General features: G+C 34.4%; 1 protein-coding gene across 1 annotated transcript in view; it reads right to left on the reverse strand.

Annotated features, from left to right (window-relative positions):
• Window positions 1–9,136: 9,136 nt before the first annotated feature.
• Window positions 9,137–24,998, reverse strand: part of LOC129800489 (DNA-binding protein SATB2) — an 84,621-nt gene continuing 68,759 nt past the window's right edge. Inside the window, exons 3-6 of the mRNA XM_055844906.1 lie at window positions 16,102–16,541; window positions 12,297–12,986; window positions 11,633–12,237; window positions 9,137–10,019 (exon numbers count right to left, since the gene is read on the reverse strand). Of these exons, the coding sequence (XP_055700881.1) occupies window positions 9,827–10,019; window positions 11,633–12,237; window positions 12,297–12,986; window positions 16,102–16,541 (1,928 nt within the window). The 3' untranslated portion in view covers window positions 9,137–9,826. The remainder of the gene's footprint in view (window positions 10,020–11,632; window positions 12,238–12,296; window positions 12,987–16,101; window positions 16,542–24,998) is intronic.

Genomic DNA, 24,998 nt, shown 5'->3' on the forward strand with positions numbered 1-24,998 from the left:
CAAATCACTTTGACCATTTTTTAAGATTTAAAGTGATTTTTCATTAATTACAAATTATACTGGGTAGAAATTGAGAATTTTACGTAGTAATTCAACTTCTCTACTTACCACCAATCATAAAACATGAAAATATGTTTAAAATAAATGAGTTTTTCTGAGTGTAATGCGGTCAGTTAACGCCTGAAAGTATGTGATATTGCAATTTTTAAAATCAAACGATTAAATTAAAATCATCCAGTCTGGAATAATTTTTAAAAGCATTTTTAATAAATTATTTGTAGAACAATAATTTTCATCAGTTTTGGACAATGAAGGGAAAATCCACCTGGAAAAGCCCCACCAAATAGGATTCAACAGTGAAAGTTTCTTCTTCTTCTCACCACAAAATGAACTTCCAAAAGCAACCCCCATCCAAAAAAAAGGGAAAATTGATAGAGAAAATGTATGTGGAAAGATAACACTTTGCCTGGCGGAATGTTTAACAATAAGACACCACAAAAATTCATATAATGTGGGAAGTATGCGGATGTGTCGGGGTGTTATTAATCGAAAGTTTTAAATCATGAGTGATTTTTCTTTGGCGCCACGAACTCCACATGCTTTATATGGGATGGCAGAGTAATAAGTTTAAAATTTATTCGCAGCTCGCCATATTTCATTGTTTAGTGGCTTCTATCGCGCAATAAATGATAATAAAATGTACCCTAGAATCACCCTCATGAGCGTCTTTTCCTAACATGGTTTGGCGGTGAGCGCAAAAGGAGATATGCAGATGGAATTTGATTTTTATTTAAACACTCTCTGGCAAAGCCACATTTCATTTCCGGGGGAGATTGATAAAAATTATTTACAATTTTTTCCATGGATGTTGGTGGAGAAACCAGCTCAAAAGGAGTTTTCCTAGGATGAGGGATGAAAAATGGCCAGGAGAAAAAACGATGGCAATTACTGTGATTTTGTTCTGATCTATCTCTTTGTGGAGTGTTTGGGTGTGGGATTTATGATTTTTGGGCATGCCATGGCCAAAAGTACGATCATAAATAACTCAATTAATGTCAATGTAAGAGAGAAAAATCCCTCTGGTCTCCAAGAAATTGTTCTGGTCACAGAATGATAAAATTCACCAACTAATTCGACAATTAAGTGGGATAAGACGCTAGATGAGGACCTCAAGTTAATTGCATCTTCAAATCCTCAAACGATAACTTGGACAATTTCACTAAATATTAATTCTCATGACTCTTTGGGGCTAGAATATCTTCCACTCTCACCCTTTTTAGTTTCCTCATCCCTGGACTCTTTCCCCTATTTAGGGGGCTGTCTCATTTCTTACATTATTAAGAAGGCGGCATATAACAATTTCATATATCTTAAATAAATCTCTGAAGGAAGCGCGAGGGAAAAGCTTCACATAGAATCTCTCTGGTATTCTCTTAAATATCACAGTGTGGCATATAAATCAATTCGTATTAGTTGAATTATTATTATCATGCCTATATGTATATTTCACCTCTTTTTCCCCTTCACTGGAGAGTCGTTAATATTTAGGCTAAGTGAAGACCCCATTCCAACCATTATAAGCATTAAAAGCAATTCCAAAGGAGAGAAATCTAGGAAAATTGTACCCTAACTCTATCTCATGAAGTCCTTCACATCACATTCTTAATAATGATTTAAAAAAAATTAAATTTAAAATACATGTTTTTTGGTTTTGTAGTTAAACTTTTAAAAATAACCTTGCTGACAAGTCATTTTTATAAATAATACAATGTAAATGTAGGTAGTGCCCAAGATGCAAAATAGCTGCCTTATAGAACCAAGTAGGGGAAAGTACTCTCCCTTCGAATGTTCATGCCTTCGAATAATGTGAATTTTCTTTTAGTTTTCCTAAGAGACTTCCACATTTCTATTAAATATTAGTTGACTTATCATCAATTGTTGATAATTTTGTGATAATTTATTGTAAATCTCCTACGAAAAACAAAAGAAATTCACATTATTCGAAGGCATGAACGTTCGAAGGTAGAGCACTTTCCCCTATTAAACAAGTCTTTTAATGCACTTTTAAAAGACTTAAAGTGAGAATTTTCTTTTGAAATTCCTATAGAAGCCATTAAGATCCTTAAGAGTGCGCCACTGTGCTCAAAGTAATCTCAGTGATAGAACCAAGAGCGTTATAAGCAAATAAAAAGATTTTTGGTTCTATAATGCCTTACTTAGGGAATTCTACAAGACCATATTAAGAAAAATTGCTTCTTGGGTAGGTACCTTTGAATTGGCGCAGCTTTAAAACTAAGCTTTTTCTTGATATTTCAAATTAAAAATGGACCTTGCAATGATACACATTGTCAGCTAAAAGTTTCTTGAAAAAATCTATATTCGAAAAATCAGGTGGAAAAAAGGATAGAATAAAATAACTTTTAAAATTTTTCTTTTTGCAAATGACTTGCTTGTAATCCGTAGATGTTGTTATATTTTAAAAGAATTTAAGTCATTTTGTTTCATATCAAAAATAATTGTCTACCCAAAATTGAGCATTTTCCATCTGCCCTAAGTTTCTTGACACATTTATAAAATTTAGCCAAATGGTCAAATACGTGCAACTAACTTCTTTTAACCCAGTTATAACTTGAAATTATGGCATTTGAGGGCCAAATGGTAGGTTTATACATTTACCTAAAGTTTGCAGTGGTTTATTTATTCACATAAAAGTGATGATAAATAGCAATAAAATAACGCTTTTTTTGATGCTATATAATTGGAGTCAAAAATTACAAGTTACAAAAAGTTAAAAGAAAACCGACAGAATATACATAAAACCGTAAATATTTATAATGATAAGGCACTCGTACATCTGGAAAACTCTACTGGAAGACCAAGGGTTTTGGCTCAGAGGGTTAATAACCGCATTATAGACATCTTTGATAATCGCTTCATGATTATTTGCTCCAAAAGTCATAATCACTTAGTCTTCTAAGAGGACACCTCCGGTAATCGCCTGTGGAAATTTTGTTTTACCTCAAACAACAAAGGAAAATAAATTTTCTATCTTGCCCAGAGCTTTCGATCCCGGATGTGTACCTTTTCAGTGATCGTGTAGACTATGTTTTCAGATTTCCTTTTGATTTCCTGAAGTTCGCTATATTCTGGAAATCAAAAAACATAGTCTAGTCGATCACTGAAGAAGGTCCACATCCAGGACCGAAAGCTCTGGACAAGACAGAAAATTTACTTTCTTCTTGAGGTGAATCAAAATTTCCACTGGTGATTACCGGAGGTGTCCTCACAGAATATCCATCACGCCAGCTCATTGTGCTACAATAATCAGTTGGTTTCTATAAGGATACAGGCCCCAAATATTACGAAAATTAATTGCAAATTGAGAAAAGTGGTAAAAATGATTGGGTAACTCCTAGGATTTCATTGATAAGCAAGTCCAATGTTAATAAAAGGTTGAAATTTTACTTCAAACACGTTAAAAAAGTTAATCTGCAAACTTTTAGACAGATTTTACTTGCATACATATGAAATCCTTAGAGTTACCCAACCCTTATTGGGCATAAGTCGATTTGAAGTCCCAATTCAGCTTGTCTTTGTATTCCATAACGCCTCAACATATCGTCGGTTGCGTCTACCTCTGTCGTATCTGCATTTTTTTTTGTGTCAGCATTTTACGCAAGAGGGGACGTTTGTATTGTAGCTTGCACCAAATGCAGATACAAAATAAATGCAGATACGACAGAGGTAGACGCAACCGACGATATATTGCTGGCGTATCAGTTGCTCTCATGAATTTTAGTTGTTTGATGTAAATGTGTTATTTTGGTGCCAAATGCTCGTATTTTCCTTAGAGAACTTTGTGGTTTTCCTCATAGGTCGCTTTGAGAATATATCACGTTATAACAATATCATTAACTCAGCTAAAATCAGTTGAGTAGTTTCGAAACTTTGCACTTTTCTAATTATTTCAAAACTGAATGGATCTATTGTGCAATTGGTAAGACTGTTCGGCTTTTGGGTAGTGTAACCTCCGTCTCGACTGAAGCGTCTGAAGAATAATATTTCTATACACATTGCAAACCATATAAAAAATTGTAAACTGAACAATCAGCAAAACGATAAAGTTCGGAACATTGCATAAAATCAATGAATAATTCAATAAAATATTTGAAAACTCTGATAAACCTAATACGCCCCTTGAGGTTGAATTCTGAATTTATTAATCCCGTCACTATGTAGAGTTTCTCGAGACCTTTCCATTGAATATACATCGATTAAATTCGGATGATGCATCTCTGAGATAGGGTAAATGTGCCAAATTTCGGCATAGTTGCATGTAAGCATCAAAGTTTCAAGTTTGAAATGTAATATTTTAAATCAAATTGATTTTTTTATTCTTTCTTTTGTAAGAGTGTTGCATGGAACTTTGTAAGGAGTTTACCGTCTTTATTTACTCTAAAATCATTCTTAATACATTTTAAAATGAATAAAAATATAGACATAGCTTTGGTACCCTATTTAGGCCACCTTCATTCTCATAGTTCCTTGCCCTTCGGGAATTCTTCCAATATCTTTTTCACGTAATCTCGTTTTTCGTAGCTACATTTTTTGTTATTCTTTTGAATTATATAATTTTTAGAGTACGTAAAATCTAAAAGTTCATGGAAATTCGAGGAACAAAAAAGGTGGCCGAAATTGTAAGCTGGCCGGAATTAGTCACACTTACCTTATAAGGATTAAGGTTTCGAATCCCTTATAGTTTGCATACTCCGTTTCGAGACTATACAGTCATTTCATATATTTTGTGCTGAGGAAGTTGAATTTACAACTGTGACAGTCGAGTCGGGGGTTACACCGCCCAAGAACCGAACACTCTTGTGCATTATTTATTGATAAATCGCTCGAAAGCGGGTAGGGGAAAGTACTCTACCTTCGAACGTTCATGCCTTTGAATAATGTGAATTTTCTTTTGGTTTTCCTAAGAGACTTACACATTTCTTTTAAATTTTAGTTGGATTATCATCAATTGTTGATAATTCCGTGATAATTTAGTGTAAATCTCTCACGAAAAATAAAAAAAAAATCACTTTCCCCTATCAGTTTACAACGCTAATACGCCTAATCAGATCAGAAATTATTATTATTATTGTTATTAAATTAATGCCCAACGCACAATAACTTTTGATTAGTAAACATGTTTTTGACATTTTAATGAGAGTAAATGAGATCTAGATCTAATCATCTCGCTCTCTCTCATAGCAAATTTTGAAAGCATGTTTACAAACAAAAATTATTGTGCGCTGGGCATAACTCTCAAAAACTCTAAAAATTTGACCTTGGAAACCGTTAAGGCGAATAATTCAATGTCATTGATCGACCAAAAGTCAAAAAATTTCAAAAATGTAATCAAAACAATTTACTATCAAGGATTGACTTATGGGAAGAGCTCTCCAAATATCCTGAATTTGATTCTTCTGGTTCTTCTACAAGATGGAAATTTCGCGGGGTCATAAAAAAGTGGAAAAATTTAATTTGCAGCTCAGTTTTTGGGATTGTAAACTTTTAATAAAGATAATTTAATAAATTTTTATAAAGTCTACCAGACTAAATTGTCGCGTTTTCTCCTATGGTACTCCACGTGCAATAAATCAAGTTTGATTATTTTTTTCAAATTTCCTAACAGAAGTTCTTTCCTCATTTCCCTTGAGAGATGCAAATGAAACATTTCTATTAAACAAAAACTAAGTATCTAGATGGGTTTGAGTGTTGAGAAAGGTGATTGAGAGAGCATCCAGGAAGCCTCAAACGGAAAGAAATTGGATGTGGGTGAGAAATGCAAAGTGGGAGATGTACCATAGAGAACCGAGAGTGCGAACTAAACAGATAAGAAACGGATGTTACGTTACTCTCGACGGCTATGTCGGAAGTGCAAGATAATTCTGTCTGATGAAGAGTGCACACAAAATGAGATGAATGCTGTGCGGCAAAATGAATGGGGAAGTTTTCCCGAAAAGCCACATCCCCCTTGAGATTTCTGTCATCAAAAGTGATGTCACTGTCTCGGATGATTTTTCTCACTGCCAAGATTTACCCGCCATCCCTCAGACTCACCTCTTCCCGTCCAAATCACTCACCTCACCAGGTCTTCCGGACTAAAGATCCAGCATGTCTCTTGGTTGGGTTTTCGCGGTGATACAACCATTTGTTGTCTTGTGAAACAGTGAAGGTGGGATTTATCTAAATTTGAGAATCTTAGAGTGTAAACTTTTATTCATCTTTCACATCCTATATAAATCCTCTGGAAGCACTGCTTTGCGGATAAAAGTATATTTGTGTATTTAAACTCAAGAATCAGCAAGTATTCGCGTAATTTATTTTTGCTCTCTGCTGACAATAATCCTGATTTATTAACGCCGGGGAAGTCTATCTTTTTAATATAATTCCTCGAAAGGTGTCGAGAGAATTTATTGTACATCACATGCCTGGTAAACAATGAGAAGATTTTCAGGAAGTGAATGCCACCAAAGGAGTTCACTTGACTGGAACTCATAAACAAAAACATCTTTCGGAGGAAGTCAGTCGATCTACAAATAATTTTCGGACACACCTCTTCTAAAATCTTATGCCTAAGTCAAAATAAAATTGCAGAAGTTTGAACTTAGAAAACAGAGACACCTTCCCAAGAAAATCAAATTTTCCATTTACACCTGAAATTCCATTGGAAGGCTTTCCTTATTAAAAATAGACCACGCCCCTAACAAAAGACAGATTTAAAAATAATTTTTTCGGAATTTATTGACAAATACCTGGATACCTAGCTGTCCCTAGACTTCTGGATCTTCTAATAAAGCATTGTAATTCATGATAATTGTAATTGTAATTTCGAGATTTTAGCTTTCGAAATTTTGGCCTATTCGGGATTTTGACTTTCGGGATTTTGGATTTTTGAGATTTTGGATATCGGGATTTTGACTTTCAATATTTTTGCTTTTCGAGATAGGGGGAAGTGTGGCACCTTTGAAAGTGGGTCACCTTTGTAAGTGCGGCACCTTTGAAATTGGGATTTTTTAGCTATTTTTAAATAAAATTGAGCCTTAACATGATATAATTTAGCTGCACAAACAGATTGAGAAGCTGAATTACATTATGATATGGCTCAGTTTTAATTACACATAGGTGAAAAATCTCAATTTCAAAGGTACCCCATTTTCAAAGGTGCCCCACTTCCCCCTATCGGCCTTTTGGGTTCAGGATTTTTAAGATTTTTACCTTCGGAATCTTGACTTTTCGAGATTTTGCCTTCATACAGAAAAATTTTGTCTCTAAATTTAAGAATATATAAGATCCTGGGAACTTAAATTGGACGTGAATCCCCGAGGCGTTTAAGTTTAGAAGCTCTGAGCGAAAGAAATGGGCTAGAATCCCTAGCTCTTTGAAGTTAAGAGATCGGAAACTTAAGTTCAGCTTTAGCTGGAAAATGAAAAATGTCTACAGATTTGCAAATTGCAACTAAAACTAAACGATCAAGAATTTAGAATTAGGGCATTGGCATTCATTCCATGGGATTTGAAATTAAATTCCTGGGTGTTTCTGTTTAAGAATTTTCCATTTTTCTGTGTGTTTCTGGATTTTGGCTTTTCGGGATTTTGGAGTTTGAGATTTTGGATTTTTCAGGATCTTGGAGTTCAGGGTTTTGATTTTTGAGGATTTTGGATTTTTTTTTTTAATTTTTGCTTGTCAAGATTTTGACTTTTTAGGATTTCGGCCCATACTTGATTTTGACCCATACGGGATTTTACATTATTCCGGATTACGACTCATTCAGCATTTTTCTCATTCGAGATTGTAGCTTTTCTTTATTTGATCTATTTTGGATTTTTTCCCACTTGGTTTTACCCTATTCCACAGATTTTACCCTATTCGGGATTCTGGCTTTTCGGGATTTTGGCTCATTCGGGATTTTGACCTTTTGAGACTTAATACCCAGTCTTAATTATGTTCCATTTGTAACTCCAGCCTTAGGCCTTTAGAATTTTGCTTTGTGGGACTTTAGCTTTTTTGGATTTTCGATTTTCGAGATTTTAGCTTTTCGGTATACTGGCTTCCGGGATTTTGGTTTTTCAGGATTTTGGGTTTTTGGATTTTGAAGTTTGGGATTTTGTCTTTTAGGATTCTGGGTTTTGGAATTTTGGTTCATTCGAGATTTTAACTGGAATCTATTTCCTTTTAGTATTTGATGGATAGTAATAATTATAATTTAATTATTAATTTATTATTATTATTATTGATTAATTATAATTCATTATTAATTTATTATATTAGATTATAACTATTATTATTGAGAGAAACTTCGTTATATAGGGTGCTTAAATTGAACTGATACATCATTTAACGGTCGTCGTTCGTCTTCAAAGTCCAAAGACATGGCTTCCAAAGAAGCTTCACATAGAGTGTGTGCCAAATTTCGACATAGTTGCATGCAAGCGCCAAAGTCTCAAGTTTGAAATGTAATATTTTTAATAAAAGTTGATTTTTTTATTCTTTCTTCTGAAAGAGTGTTGCTTGGAACCTTGTAAACCGTTTATCGTCTTTATTTACTCTAAAATCATTCTTAATACATTTTAAAATGAATAAAAATGTAGACATAGCTTTGGTGCCCTATTTCGGCCACCTTCATTCTCATAGTTCCTTGCCCCTTCTGGAATTCTTCCAATATCTTTTTCACGACATCTCGTTTTTCGAAGCTACATTTTTTGTTATTCTTTTGCATTGTATAATCTTTAGAGTACGTAAAAACTAAAAATTCATGGAAATTAGAGGAACAAAAAAGGTGGCCGGAATTGCAAGCTGGCCGGAATTTGGCACACTTACCTTAACTAGATTTTGATCAAGTCTTTAAAAAATTCTGAATAAAATGGTTCTGTGAAGGCGTGACCTATTTTTGATGGCGGAGTTTTTGGGGATTTGTTAGAGTGAAAATTCACAGGAAGGTGTCATAATGTCTCTACGTTGTAAAATAAAAAGGGCGTGGCTTAAAATTGCTCATAGACGTTGCTCTTCGAGTAGAAAGTACAAAGTCAAGTAAAGGAAGCCGAAGAAGTTCAAGAGCCATGTTGGACCAAAGAATAATCACACGTCAATAATTGTCTCATTTTATTGATCGATAAGTTACACTGTTGGATTTTCTGGCAGAGTTGAGAAATTGTGATATTTACATCAGTTATAGTTTAGGACAGATAAATAATAATTAAAAAAAGAGCCTAACTTCTCATTCAACAGATTGTTTTTTTGGGAAATATTAGCGAATTATCCTAAAGCGATGCTGCATCTCATCAAGAATTCTAAGTTTATTTTTGTTTGAATGTTCAGTAAAGCTTAATAAGTTAAGACGTTATCATTTAATTAATATTTTTACTACGTAACACTAAATGTAATAACGAATTTTATCCATTATTCTATGGATTATCATATCAATAAGAATTATTTTCACTTTAGTCACTTTTTCAGAAGTTTATTTTAAAATTTACCATCTCATCTTTGGTATCCTTTTATCATCAAATTTCTATTTAGCTTTCTAAATTGTAATTAACTTGCAATTGTACATGATTTTTTTTTCTTCCTTACAGAACTTTTTGCATATCAGTGATTAATTTCATTAGGTTTCCTCCGAGATGTCCAACACCTCACACGATAGTATTTTTCATTTAATTAATTACTCGCGGGATAAAGTAGCTACTTTTCCTTCTACATATTGCTAAATAACACTTGTCCACTTTTCCGTGGTTTGATCTAAGCCCAGTGGTGACTTACTTAGCTCCGGCGATTCTCAATTCAAATCCCGGTCGCTGTGGGGATACAGTGCACTCATCTTGCGCTCTTCTAGCTCCTGCTGGAACGTTGAACCCAGACTCGAAAGCTGAGCAGTGTCGTAGAGGGACATCTTGAGACGCTTGCACTTTGCTCGTCGATTCTTGAACCAGAACTGGACGTTCTTGCTCTCAAGCCGAGGAAACTTTTGCCTGAAACATTTGCAAGGTTTAAGCATGCAAAAATTATAGGTTTACGAAATGGATTCATTCTTGAAACAGAGAGATCGGTACGATCGTTATGAAAGAAAGACCGATCTGCACTATCTTTATGAAGGACAGACAGACAGGTACGGTCTGTACGAAAGATAGACAGATCTGTAGGGTATGTACAAAAGGCAGATAGATCGGTACGATCTCTACGAACAACAGACAGATCTGTACGATCTCTACGAACGACAGACAGATCGGTACGATCTTTACGAAAGAAAGACAGATCGGTACGATCTCTTCGAAAGAAAGATAGATCGGTACGATCTCTACGAAAAAAGAGAGATCTGTACGATCTTTACAAAAGACATACAGACCAGTACGATCTTTACGAAAGACATACAGACCGGTACGATTTTTACGAAAGACAGACATACCAGAACGATCTTTATGAAGGAAAGGCAGATCGGTATACGATCTGTATGAAAGACAGGCAGACCGGTAAAATCTTTACGAGAGTAAGCCAGGTCGGTAGGATCTTTGCGAAAGACAGACAGATGTGTACGATCTTTACGAATGAAAGACGGTAGGATCATTACGAAAGACAAACAAACCGGTACGATCTTTACGAAAGACAGACCGGTAAGATTTTTATGAAAAACAGACATACCGGAACGACCTTTATGAAGGTAAGGCAGATCGGTATACAATCTGTATAAAAGACAGGCACACCGGTAGAATCTTTACGAGAGAAAGTGAGATCGGTACGATCTTTGCGAAAGACATACAGATGTGTATGATCTTTAGGAATGAAAGACAGATCGATAGGATCATTATGAGAGACAGACAAATCGGTACGATCTTTACGAAAGACACACAAATAGGTACGATCTGTACGAAAGACAAACAAACCGGTACGATCTTTACGACAAAAAGACAGACCGGTATGATCTTTATGAAAGAAAGACAGATCGGTACGATCTTTACTAAAGACAGACAAATGTGTACGATCTTTACTAAAGACAGACAAATGTGTACGATCTTTACGAATGAAAGACAGACAAATCGGTACGATCTTTATGAAAGAACCAGATCGGTACGATCTTTATGAAAGAACCAGACCGGTATGATCTTTATGAAACACAGACAGATCGATGCATCTTTGTACCGTACGATCTTTGTGAAAGAAGATCTGTACGATCTATACGAAAGACAAACAAACCAGTACGATCTTTACGAAAGAAACAGACCGGTATGATCTTTATGATAGAAAGACAGATCTGTATGATCTTTATGAAACACAGACAGATCGGTACATCTTTGTACCGTACGATCTTTGTGAAAGAAGATCTGTACGATCTTTACGAATGAAAGGTAGACAAATCGGTACGATCTTTACGAAAGTTAGATGTGTACGACGTTTCCGAGAGACAGAAATAAAGACAAACAAGGAGTCGATGGAGTCGATACGATCTTTGAGAAATCGACAGTCGAAACGATCTTTAGAAAAGTAGACAGATCAGCACGAATTCAATAGGATCTCCAAAGAAATAAACAATTCTACATGATCTTTGCAAGAAAGAACAAATCAATAGAAGAAATAAATGAAAACTTACCTGTAGGGCATGCGATTGAGATCTTCGGTGTACTTGAGGATCAAGTTGTGTGACGGATGAGTATTCATGGCGAACCACTGTTCCAGTTTAGGAACCTCCGTGACGGGATCAATAAAGGTCCTGTTGCGTTTGCGTCGCTCATCGCTGGACAAGCTGGAGAGGTTGAGGCCTCCTGGAGTCAGGGAACTGGGACTCAGACTCTGCTGTTGCTGATGATGGGGATTCTGACCCATAGCCGTGGGAATATAGTGACTCATGTACATTATCGAGTGAGAAAACATTGAATTGGGCACCATGGGAAAGGGGAGTTCTCGTCTGGAGTCTGGTGATGGTGATCGAAAATCCTCCATGGGATTCACATCAGAATCCTCCATATCGAGATCTTCAGACTTTGGGGAGGTTTTGGGAGAATCACTGCGAGAATCTTGAATGTGATTGGTGTTGTTGTGATTCGTTGTGGAAGCTTCTGAGGAATTCTGTTCCGAACCACCGTTCTGGGTCTTGGCCGGGCTGTCACGATCGCGTTCAACCTTAACGGAGGATGTTTCACGTTCATCGCTCAGTGGGGAACGATTTCGCTCATGAGTGGTCAGGGAAAGGGGCAGCTGAAAGGGATCTGATCTTCAGAAATTTCAAGCTTTTTTGAGATTCGTTACTGACTAACCTGTGGCGATGGAGCCCTGTCGAGATCATCATCGAGATCATCGGAATGCTGCGAGAGGTTGTCGATGTCTTCAGATGGGATGCTGTGAGGACTCTTCATGTAGCCACTCTGTGACATCATGAGGCTACTTGTCCCACTGAATCCATTGCTCAAAGTCTGTCCCCTCAATTCAGCCCTCTTCTGGGCAGCTCTTGCATTCTTGAACCAGTACACAACATTATTGACATCCAGAGGCTTCCTGCCTCTCCGAGACTCTAGGGAATTCAGCTGAATGACATAGGATTGGATTTGCTGTCGCGAGGGATGGGGATTCTCCTGGAACCAGCGTTGCAACTTCGGAAGCTCCATTTCAGGATCAAAACTGGTTCGCATCCGAGTCTTTTGACTCGGGTACTGGGAATGCACAGTCTGGAGAGCTGGATGAACAATCATGTTGTGGTGGGGCTGATGGTGGTTCTCCAGCAGGACATCATGTCCAGCATGGAGGTGTTCAGCTGTCTTGGAAAAATCCAGCGTAGCTGCTGGAGGATTGACGAAGGGCAAGAGCTTGGGAGCGATGGGATTCGTTTGGGGAGACAATTGACTGGACCACCAGGAGTCAAACTTGCGTCGAATATCATCAGCAGCCTCGGCTGTGAAGGGGAAGGGGCTCTGGAAGGCGTTTGTGCGGCACAACTGAGACAGAGTGATCTGGAGAAGAAAATCCTCCAATCAGGTTGTTGGACAAAAATGTCGTTTTTTTTATCGTTTTATTATCGAATTGGGATTGGGTAAATTAAGCTAATTGAAAACCTGCTTCAAATGGGATTTTTTCGCTACTCTAAATGGAAACGCCATTGTTTTCATGATAAATACAGTACTAAATTATTATATTTATATATTTTCTATACCTCAGTTTCATTATTTAGTTAATTTTGCTTTAAATAAAGCGAAAATCCATTCATATTCACAAACTTTAATTTGTTAATTTCTCAGAAAAATTAAAAGTGTACCTTTTCACCATTGAATTTTTCATAGATTGACCATATTTTCCAATGAAAAATACAATAAAGTGACTGTTGTTTATTCGTTTTGTTTAACATCTATGTCATATTTCTGGCTAATTTTAGTTAAATTAAGTGCTAATCTTTATTGTTAACTGAGCTAGGTTTTTCAGGACAATCTGTCCTTCCGGTGAGCGTCGGAATTTGTTGATCAAATCCTATGAATCAAACACACAATTTTACCAGAGCTTTCGACACTTATCGTGTCTTCCTCAGTGGTTATTGGTTGGTCTTTTCTTTAGGATTTTTGTCACTAATTCCTCTATTTTCTTATGCATCAGTTTTGAATTTGGTTTGGAGCTCACTAACAATTTTCTTCTTTCTTTTTTGTACAGCGAGCGGACTGGTACTTGAAAATATTTTGAATACTTGAAAATTTGATCAACAAATTCCGATGCTCACCGGAAGGACAGATTGTCCTGAAAAACCTAGCTCAGATACACCACCGTCGGCTATCCCTTTATACCACAATTTAATGTTAACGGTACGTGAATTTTTCAAATGAAATAATTACATATTTCGTGAACAAAAAGGGTTTTTCTGAAGTGTCTGCAAATACTTCAATAGGAAACCCCGGAAATATTATTTTTCGGAGAGATTTTCTTATTGTTTTAGATGGGAAAGGAGAAAAGATCAGGAATAAGAACAAATCCTGCACTCAGGAGGAAGTCTACAAGGTTTTGGAAGTCTTTCATCGCGGTTTCACTTACACTGTTTGTCTCCAATTAGAAAATTTCCCTTGTCTCCATTTGGATTAATATGTTTCCAATAGAAGCATTTTACATTCGCGTATTTTTCTTGTATTTAAAAGGTTTTCAAATTATAATTAAAGAATTTTCACTAAACAATAACATTCTAGAAGAGTCAAGGAGCAAATTTATGTAATTCTCTCCAGAAAAAATATGAACTTAATGTGTTGAATCTTCTGTCAAAGTTAAAGCGTCTGGAAATGGTTTTGAATTAGGATATTTACCCTAAAAGGTATAAAAGACTTAATTTCTTAAATGGGGATCTCGATGGTGCAATAGGCAAGACCGTTGGCTCTTGGGCGGATCGATCTCCGTCTTAACTCACAGTGTTGTGAGTTCGAGTCCCGCCCGGTGCAAAGATCTGAATGTCTAGAAAAAGATATTGTCACTGTGATATAACTTAATAAAAATGCACCGCCTCTGCCCAAAAAAACCCCGGGAACATGGAAGAAGCATCCACACTACGAAGAAGGAGTTCCTAGGCGATCTACGATCAGCAGATTCTTCCAACACGGGATATATACAATATACGACAACATGATTAAATTGTAACAGATATAACCCGATACGATTAATACAGTAGAGTCCCGCTATAGGCCATCGCTCTATAGTCCACAATTTATCGACCGTTGATTTCAAAACACTTTTAGGTCACGTTATGTTTTTTAGTACGCGACATGCAATGTTGTCATAATTATTTTAATATTTTTCGCAAACTTTATTGAGTAGGTGTGATAATTGTGATCCATAATGAAGAGATCGGAGTGAGGACAAGTACCACAATCGCAAAGAAAGTGGAAGCCGTGGAGCAATTTCAATACTAAAAGTCGTTAATAATTTTAAAAAATGACATGAACTATCTATACTGTGACCCAAGTGTCAAATATGGAACAAAATATGGACTATAGCGAGACTATACTATAATAATAATTTCTTAAATTCTAACCTAAAAAATGTTTTTCAAAAATTAGAATTTTGTGCTACAAAATTTTACCGAAAGAGAATGTTTTTTGTAAACCACGTTTATTAAAAATTTATTCAGTCATGCCTTAAAAACATAACCACTAATTTGTTGACAATGTGAGCTTATGTTGAACATAACCTTAAAAAGCTAATGAAATTTCGAATAAAAATTTAACCTGTACATCTGTTCCGATCTAACATTCGCCCCTTGATCAAGCCTGATAGGAAAATATAACGAAAATTTGTGCAACAACGTATAATAAGTTCCCAAGGATTCATTAAAGGTGCCCCAACGTTAATCAAGCATTATTCCAATTAGTGCCTGGGAAATCGGTTTTCCCATGGAGGCTCGATTTAACTGTTCTATGAATAAACATTGTCGCCAGATTAATATTAATTTTCCGATGGAAAATCTCCCTATAATATTCCCCTATAAGGGAGACATAAATGTGGAAAATTTACACATCCACCGAATACTGATTATCCTGATCCGATTAATTATACACAAAATGCGATATTAGTTTTATCGGTAGCGATGTTTCTCAAGAATGTGTCTCATGTGTCTGTATCTTTGATCTCTAATTTATTCCCCAAGTGAGTAATCTTATTAGTCCCCGGGTGAATATAAAGTATTTAACACAGGAATATATACCCCAAGAGTCTCCCCAAGTGTTATTCAATTTGTAACTCGCGAGGCATAGGGAAAATCCCAATCTCTCCGTAGATGGGGAAAATTCAGTGGTCGACAGCGTGGAAAACATGTTTCACAAAATGTTTATACAACTTCTTCCACGCGGCACATCAACGTGATTTTCCAAGGCGCTCCACTCCATAAACCACCTCCTACCCCAACTTTTCTCGCTTCTTTAAGTACAATGTTAATGATTGCGGATTAAGACGAGAGAGATTTAGTGCCGAATTAATTAGATTCTGAAGAAAATTCTAAAATAATGTCAATATTTATCTTGGTACAATTGTTCCACTGTCCGCAGATTAAAAGAGCAAGGGATTAGCATTGCTAAGATCTCAGGGAAATCAAAGGTCACTTACCTCATCGAGGGGACACCCAGAAGACCGAAGTAGTGCATGAGACTGGAGGATGAGCAATCGCAGGAGTTTGTCTTTGATCTCAGACAGAGTTGAGGGCTTCGTGCGAAGGATCACAATTCTCAGTGTGATCACAGATGTCAGTTCACCCAGAACATCCCCCACAGTCACCATTGGACTGTCACAGATCTTCTCCAGCGACAGAGGCTTCCAGTTCTTAATCACAATGCTCCCGCGGGCTGTTTGGGATGTTTCCGGGGAGTAGCCTAGTCGCTGAAGGGCTGTGTTGACAATGTTGCAGAATTGAGTTACTGCTGGCACAATCACATAGCTGTCCATCTCAATGTTGGACCTCCTCTTCCAAGGACCACGAGAGTCAGTGCTAAGAGAGGCCTGAAGGGACGTCACAGACTCCACGATACAATGAAGGGGCAGGGATTTTGCTAAAACAAAAAATAAATAAATTTAAATTTATTTATTTGTTTAAATAGATGTTGAATGTCTCAACTTGAAGACTAACGGCGTTATCACACTTTCACATTAAAATTTTAATGTGATTCACATTAATTGTCGCTTGTGAGCGTCCAAATATGTTATTTGTGTCTTTGAGTCACTTAATATTTAGGGTTTTTCTATTTATTGATAAAGAAGTGGACTTGGCCTGCAAAAATAAGTTTAAATTTACCTAAAGCATAAATATTTTTCACATTAAAAAATTAAAGAGAAAATCACATTAATTTTTCGCATTAATGCTATAAATCAATTTATATCAAATTATTCGGGTCAAGTCTACCTTCTTATCAACAAATAGATCAAATTTTGAATATAAAATGATGCAAACACATAAATTACACATTTGGACTCTCACCAACGACAATTAATGAGAATCATATTAAAATTTCAATGTGCAAGTGTGATAATACAGTAAGATTAGGTACAAAATAACATTAACCTTCATTAAATTTTATTGTATAATTTAAATAACATTAAAATGTACAAAACACTATTAACTTGAGTAATCAATCTTCAATATATAATAAAATAAATGATAAAAAAAATGAACTGAATATTATCATTTTGTTAAGACTTTTTGTAAAATTTGAGGTTATGATTGACCTAACCTCAAATTGTGAACTTAAGTAAATATCTCCGGTTTGAAGACTGACGAAAAGAATTGCTAATCTAGACTGATGTCTAGATTAAAAATATCGCAGTGTTTACAATTTTCCCGTGTTTTCTTTAATTCGTAAATCTTCAATATTTTTGTTAAAATATTTAACAAATAGCCCAGAAATATGATAAAACATGATTTAATATTCTGGAAAATGGTCACCAACGCGAAGACGGCAGTGGATGCTAAATTAAACCACAGAAAACTGTTCTCAAAATTTTGTCATTTGTTTGTGAAGTTCCGTCAGACAAACAAAAATGTACGAACAAATGTTTGTTTAATAACAAAAATATGATCAGTAATGACCATCGCACAATAACTTTTGTTTGTAAATATGTTTTTAAAATTTCCCATGAGAATGAGCGAGATGACTAGATCTAAATGTCACTCACTCTCATTGAAACGTCAAAAACATGTTGACCAATTAAAAGTTATTGTGCGTTGTGCATAATCTTTGTAAAAAACTAAGAAATTATACAAACATTTTAATAAAAACGAATATTTTAGTTAAAAAATATAATTCGTAAAATCTAATATAAATATTTGTGAATTCTTCCTGAAGAGTTACGAAATACTCGTAAGTCGTATAACCCATTAAAAGATTTGTAAAATTTTGTACTTTTACACAAACATTGTTCGTAAAATGATCGTATGACAAACGTTTTTTTCTGTTCTACAAACATTTGTTCGTACATGTTTGTTTAACAGGTAAAACTTTACGAACAAATGTCAATTGTGTTTAGGAACATTTATGAACAAATATTTGTAAAAGAACAAAAAGTGCGCAATCATGTTACGATTAATGTTTGGCGAACAAGTACAAACTTTTACGAACTTTTTTGTGGGTTGTGAGATTCACAAATATTTTCGAACAATTTTACGAAATGCTTTTTTCTTTGTAATTAAATATTTCACTACACATAAACAATTTTTTATATCTGATTTTCGTAGTTATTAAGTCAAATTTTCTTTTTAATATTTTCCTTAGACTTAAGATAAGAGCTAACACAAATTGTCTGTTTGTTGGTAATTTATTTTACAATTCTTAAGATCAATTCCATCCCTACAAAAGAAAAAAATCTCAAATTCTTAGAGTCTGATTTATTGAAAGAATTGCAAACATCTGATGGTCTTCCAGCTGGAAAATAAAAAGATTGTCTCCTTAGAAATACCATTGAATATTTATTAGGGGATAGAGAATAAGCTAATTTTTTTTCCATTAATCAGAGCTCAACATATTCAACTTCCCAACCAAACTCAATATTTGAAATAGAGTCTCTGGGAGTCTGGAAGGAAAATACTCTTGAAATGCAAGAAAGGTCTTAAGAATACCCACAATGAGATTACGTAGAGCTCTGCCGTGGAAGTTTTGTGTGAAAAATCATTAAGTATTTTGCATGAATCAAACCACCAGAATAGTGGGAGCATCATCTAATGATGGATGGAAATAATTAATCAGGCACAGAAGCAAAATATGATGCAAGGGATTATTAATTCCTTTGTGAATGTATTAGCAATGGAGTTGCTAATTCCCAGTGACTACAAAGTTAATATTATTTTACTCTCTATACCATTTAAATAAATCTAAATGCATTTTTGCACAAGGAACATAACTTCGACACAGGGAGTTTGAGGTGAAATTTGCTTAGGAAACACAAGTTATAGACAGTTTCTCCATGCGACGAATCCCTTAAAATTTTGAGGACAGAATGGGAAATTTTCCTTTGCACAACTTTCATAGAGTTTCAGATAAGAGGATTTTTCTCAGGAAAATTCTGGAGTGTTGTTTCATTATTTTCTTATGAATTTTTCCGATTTTGAGCAAGAAAGAATTTAAATCATTGCAATAGGCGGTTTTATTATAAATCACATTTTTTACATATTTTTTTTTAATAAAATTAAGACCAACATAAGTAAGTAATATATGCACAATTTTAAAGGCAATTTCAGTTGAACGATTAATAGCAAAAGATAACTTTTTTTTTTAATAATTTCGAAGTGATTCGCATACAGTTTTGTCGTTATTCAACGACGAACTTCAAAAATTGACGGGCCAAACGTCATTTCTGTATCCTAAAATGCTTTACACTCCCTCTAGCAGAAAAATAGTCAAATCATTATGAATCCGTCTGACATTAGAGGGAAGTGGGCCATATTTGAATTGGGGCACCTTTAAAAACGGTTTTTCTTCTAATTGTAAGTGAAAGTTCTCCTTTCCGAAATATAAAGGCGTCTACGCACTCGGAGCAAATTTAAAAACATATGGTTTTTAAAGAAAATTTCCAGTTATAGGCAGAAACGTCACATTTTTTTAAGGCGAAATTTTTCATGACGAAAAATGCTTCTAGTGTGTAAATGCCATAATTTATCTCCACAAATCAAATCTGAAGTTAAAAATAGGAGAAAAGAGCGTAATTTTAGAGATTTCCAATTTAAAGGTACCCCATTTCCCCTATTGAAAATTTCCCATGGAACAACCTGAATTTTCCATAGACATTCTTAAAGTTTTCCTACACAAATCCACTGCACAGAAAAAAAAAACACTTCGTAAAATCGTTCGTAAATGTTTGTCAATACCTGGGGATTTAGAAAATGCTCCCAGATCGTATAACGCACTAAAGAGTTCGTAAAAGTTTGTACATTTCTCGTAGACATTGTTCGTTAAACGATCTGTTGACTAACATTTTTTGTTCCTTAACAAACATTTTTCCGCATATTTCTGTTTGTTTCGCAATACTTGACGAACCAATGACAAAATTTTACAAACATTTTTCAATGTGTTTACGAACATTCACGAACAGGTGTTCGTAAGAGAACAAAAATTACTCGTTAAGTGATCATGTAACGAACAATGTTTGTGAAAAAGTGCAAACTTTTACAAACTTTTGAATGGGTTATCTCTTTAACGACGAGACAGTTTTCGCGGACCGAAAATCAGCAATAACAATGAAACCAGTGAACAAAAGCAGTAAAAGGTCTTATATCTGGGCTTCGAAAAGCCAACAGAGTCTGATTTGATGTATTTCTTGCCTCTACGAACGATAGGGACAAAAATAGCCAAACAATTTAAGTAATTTTTCTGACAATACTAATGAATGATAATTTTCAATCTAATGAAAAATATTATGTTTGAGTATTGTAGTTTCTTTTCCCAAAACGGTTTTGCTTAAAAAAAATTGGAAGTAAAAAAAAATTTAAAATTAATTTTCATTATGAAAATTTAAAAATTTGTCATGTTTTAGCTTAAAAATTTACTATATAACAAATAGGTGGAGATTTCCAAAAAATATCCTAGATTCCTTCAACCTTCTACTTTGCGATTACGCACATACATAAGGAAAAAATAACTGTAGGTGGTCAGGAAAAATTATTTTCTTTATGGGACACCGGTGTTCCAATCGTCCTTAAAGGGTTATAGATCTACGAACATTTTCTAAGCCCCCAAAAGAAATTCACAAACATTTACGAACAATTTTACGAAATATTTATCTGTGTGCTAATTTTTCTATAGCAAAATTAAATAAAGTATGCACCATTTTGAAAGGATTTCATTTATACTTTGGAATTCCATTCAAAATTTCAATGAGTAGTGTAATACTCTTTTACGATGCATTTCTCTTATAGGTTCGGCATTAATTAACGGCGAAATTCAAAAATTGACAAATGAAACGTCATTTGCACAATGCTTCACACTCCCTCTAGCAGAAAAACAGCCAACTCCTTATGGAAGCATCTAGCGTTATGAAAAAAATTATACAGTAGAGTTCCTCAAATTTGTACATTTGGGGGGTATAGATGACATTTCTCACTCCTCAAATTTGAACAATATTTTCAAAAACGTAACGGAATTCATCTAAAATTCACTTTTCTTAAATTAAGGAAAAGGACTTTAGAGAATTTTATCAATTTAATTTGTTGTTAAAAAGGTGGAATTTTTTGAGGAAATTAATATAATACGACAATATTGAGGAAACACCAGAGAAAAATAGTTCTTATTCAGACTTCATGCAAAATTTCTTTTACATAACCTCATATTTTACATTTTGAATGCAACCGTCGTTCAAATTTGAGGAGTTCAAATTTGAGGAACTCGACTGTAGATGATATTGAACTCTCCTTAGACATACTTAAAGTTTTCCTAAGGAAATCCGCTAGAGGAATATTACACAGGGAAATATTAATGTCAATTACTCCCTGATAGTCCGACAAATCCTTTTGTAATTTTTTTTGATAAACTATCACAGGAAATACCGTTAAATGTTTGTTAAAAAGTAGCATTTCTAATGAAAATCTTTTGGTGTAGAATTCCCACGAGGAAGGAAAGAAAGTTTAGAATTTAATTAACTTCTCGTCAGTATGGCTATATTATTTGCTCAACAATAAAACACAAAACTGTTGGTGAGTTTATCAAGTCCACAAGGATTTTGTGCTAAGAGCAGGGGAAAAATGAGGTGGATGGGTGAGGAAAGTTGTGGTGGTGTCAGTGAATATTTTGTGCAAATATAATCCCCAATGTTAACTCGATAATACCCTTTTAGCTTCAAGTACCTTTGTCCAGTTAAACCTCTATAAATGAAATCTCTACCTTATGCCTCCACAGAGTTTTGAATATTTAACCGAAGATTTGACCATTCTGACCAGGAATTAGTTGGTGTCCCAGTGGAATCCATTCTATCTGGAACTAGATTCGCTGCAAAATATCAAGTTACACCGAGTTGAGAATGGAGGTTGAGATGGGGAAATGTTTGGGTTACAGAGTGTGTGAGGGAAGAATCTGCTGGACCACTTCAGGGTGACATTAAGTAGAGAACGGTCAGTTAGCTTTCGGACTTATCCACATAGATTTAGAGAAAATCTGCTTCGAAAACTATTTTAGATGCAAGAAGGGATATACTGGGGCTACCTTTTCTTCCATACCACATCCACATCCCCCGCCTCTTGATAAATCTCTCCACTAAAACCCCTTCAGCTCCCACCCACTCCTGACCCTTTCCCAGACACTCTTCCCCGGGGTTTGGGTTCTACCGGACACAGGCTAAACTCCAAGGTGGGAAATTGTGTAGAGTGAGAGGTACAGAGGATATGGATTGTATGAAAATTAATTTTCCCAAACTGTTCATTCATGAATAATATCATCTTAATACCACATACAACCCCAATTGTAGGCACAATTGCCAAAAGGAAAAGACTTTTCACCAGTTTTACTCAGTGCTTTTCATCATCTAATCATCGTCAATGAAGTGGATGAAGATGAGACATGCAGAAATAAAATCACACCGACAAATGGAAAGGAGTTTTTTTTCAGTTAAAAATAAGAAGCATTAAGAAATAGGGGACAGAGGGGATGTTCAGGAACATACCGGAATAAAAAAATTGGTTTAAATTAATTAAAAATAGCATAAATATGATTGCTCATTAACCCTTTAACGACGAGACAGTTTTCGCTGACCGAAAATCAGCAATAAAAGTGAAACCGATAAACAAAATCAGTAAAAAAAAAGTCTTATATCTAACCCTAGAAAATCTAACAGAGTCTGATACGGTGTATTTTTATCTCTATGATCGATAGGGACAAAAATAGCCCAAAAATTTAAGTAATTTTTCTAACAATACTAATGAATAATATTTTTCACTTTAAGGAAAAATATTCTATTTAAGTATTGTAGTTTCTTTTTCCAAAAGGAATTTTCTTAAAAAAAATTGGAAATATAAAAAATAATTAAAATCAATTTTCATTATGAGAATTTAAAAATTCGTAATTTTTGATACATTTTTATGAATAGCAAATAGATAGTAATAGTTTTGTTATAGCAGTTTATTACCCATCTCTCATTAAAAAAACAACCAACATCAATTTCCTCGAATAATTCGAAATAAATTTTTAAAGAAAAAAAGGTAAAAATACTATAATACGGGTCAAGAAATTAAAGTTCAATGTATAGAAAATTACCTCAATTATTTAAAAGTGCTTTATGTCAGTTAGAAGTTTTAATTAAAGCTACGTGATCGACTTGTATTACATGTTACACAATTTTAAATTTTATAAAAAATCATCAATAAATAGTAACTTTTAAATAATTTTTCTTTCAATATTTTTGTCTAAAAAAATTAAAAGATAATCAATTGAACTAAAAAAATAATATGAAAAATATCTTCCTCAATTACGTTATTTAGATTATTATTAATCATATCGAGATTATTATTAATCAAATCCCAATTTCAAAGCTGCCCCACACTGAAATGTACCCCATTTCCCCCTATCGGCCAAAAGTTTCTTGACAAAGTTTTACCATCGATAATCAGGTGGATAATAAAATAAAAAAATACTTTTTAAAATTTCTCTTTTTGCAAATCATTTACCTGTACTTCAAAAATGTTATTTATGTACTTCACAAAAATTTGTCATATGACATTGTCATACTGTTACAGAATCTCCTTACATTTTAGCACTGTAAACGACAATATAACACTGTAATTTCAATATGAAGTTTAATAAAAACTATTTTAAAGATTCATATTACAAAATACGACTAAGAATTAAATGTTTTCAGATACTTAGACAAAATAGAAAAAAAAATTACTTGCGGTAATTTGAATCTTATAATATGTCTGTTTTATAAGATTTAAGGTCTTATTCTATGTCAACAATTTTAAGATAATTTTAAGCATCTTCCTGTGACGTTAAATTAAATCAGTTAATATTAAAAAAAATATCCTAAAAAAAATTAAACTGAAATCAAAATTTTTAAAATTTCCTAAAGTTTTTATTTAAGTAGAAATCTAATTCCAGAGGTCAAATTCTTGAAAATAGCCAGTCACAACTGGTTACTGGTTACTAGAGGGAATCTTTGATGTTTCGCACACAAAAATGATGTTCAAGTTCAGTGATTTTTTCTGACTACCATGCAAACCGTATGGATTCTCCAACTATGCCAAAAAAATGTCTTACTTATAAGGTTCATAATCCCACCCCACAAAATCCCAGGAAATCTTTATATTTTCCTCCAGAGAAAAATGAAAATTTAATGGCGATTTGTGCGATAGTTCAGTCAAGTTTCCATCTTCGCACACGATTCACGCCATCATTGAACACCCCATTTTCACCGTAAATTTTGCAACGTGTCGTTTTTAAAAAAAAAAACAACACAAAAGTGAGGTTATGTCAAAGATTGTCAAAAACCAGTTGTAAACTGTGTGAGCTTATTGTGCATGTGATTCTTTCATTGCACATTCAGTTTGTGCAAGCTTGAAAAATATTTTTATATCAAAGAAATGCAAAATTGCTTAAAAATTACTCAACTGCAGCCTATTTGAGTTAAATTACTTCTTGTTTATCAACTTTAAGATTTTTAAGTTTAACTTTTTAGTGGTGGATCAAATCGGTAGATTGCAATAGATGTGAATATGAGGGATCGCATCTAAAATGAAGTTTCCTGGAAATTGTCTGAAAAAGCAATGTCTTCTATGTGCGATCGATGAATGTGAGTCAAGTGTGTGAATTTTCTACCACCCACAAAAAGTGCCTGTTCAGCCTAAAAGATTTTTACATAAATCTGAACCCTAATAACCCCTCTACCCTCTGTGATAGTAGTTTTTCAGAAAAGTGATATTAATTGTGCACAATCGTCTGAAGTATTGCACAGCAAAATTACAGTTTTGGACCTGTTTTTATTTTTTGCTTCCTGAAACTAGGAAAAAAGAATTAGACTCTCAATTTTTCAGGAAAGAT

The sequence above is a fragment of the Phlebotomus papatasi genome, chromosome 2 (genome assembly GCF_024763615.1).
Source record: "Phlebotomus papatasi isolate M1 chromosome 2, Ppap_2.1, whole genome shotgun sequence".
NCBI lineage: Eukaryota > Metazoa > Arthropoda > Insecta > Diptera > Psychodidae > Phlebotomus > Phlebotomus papatasi.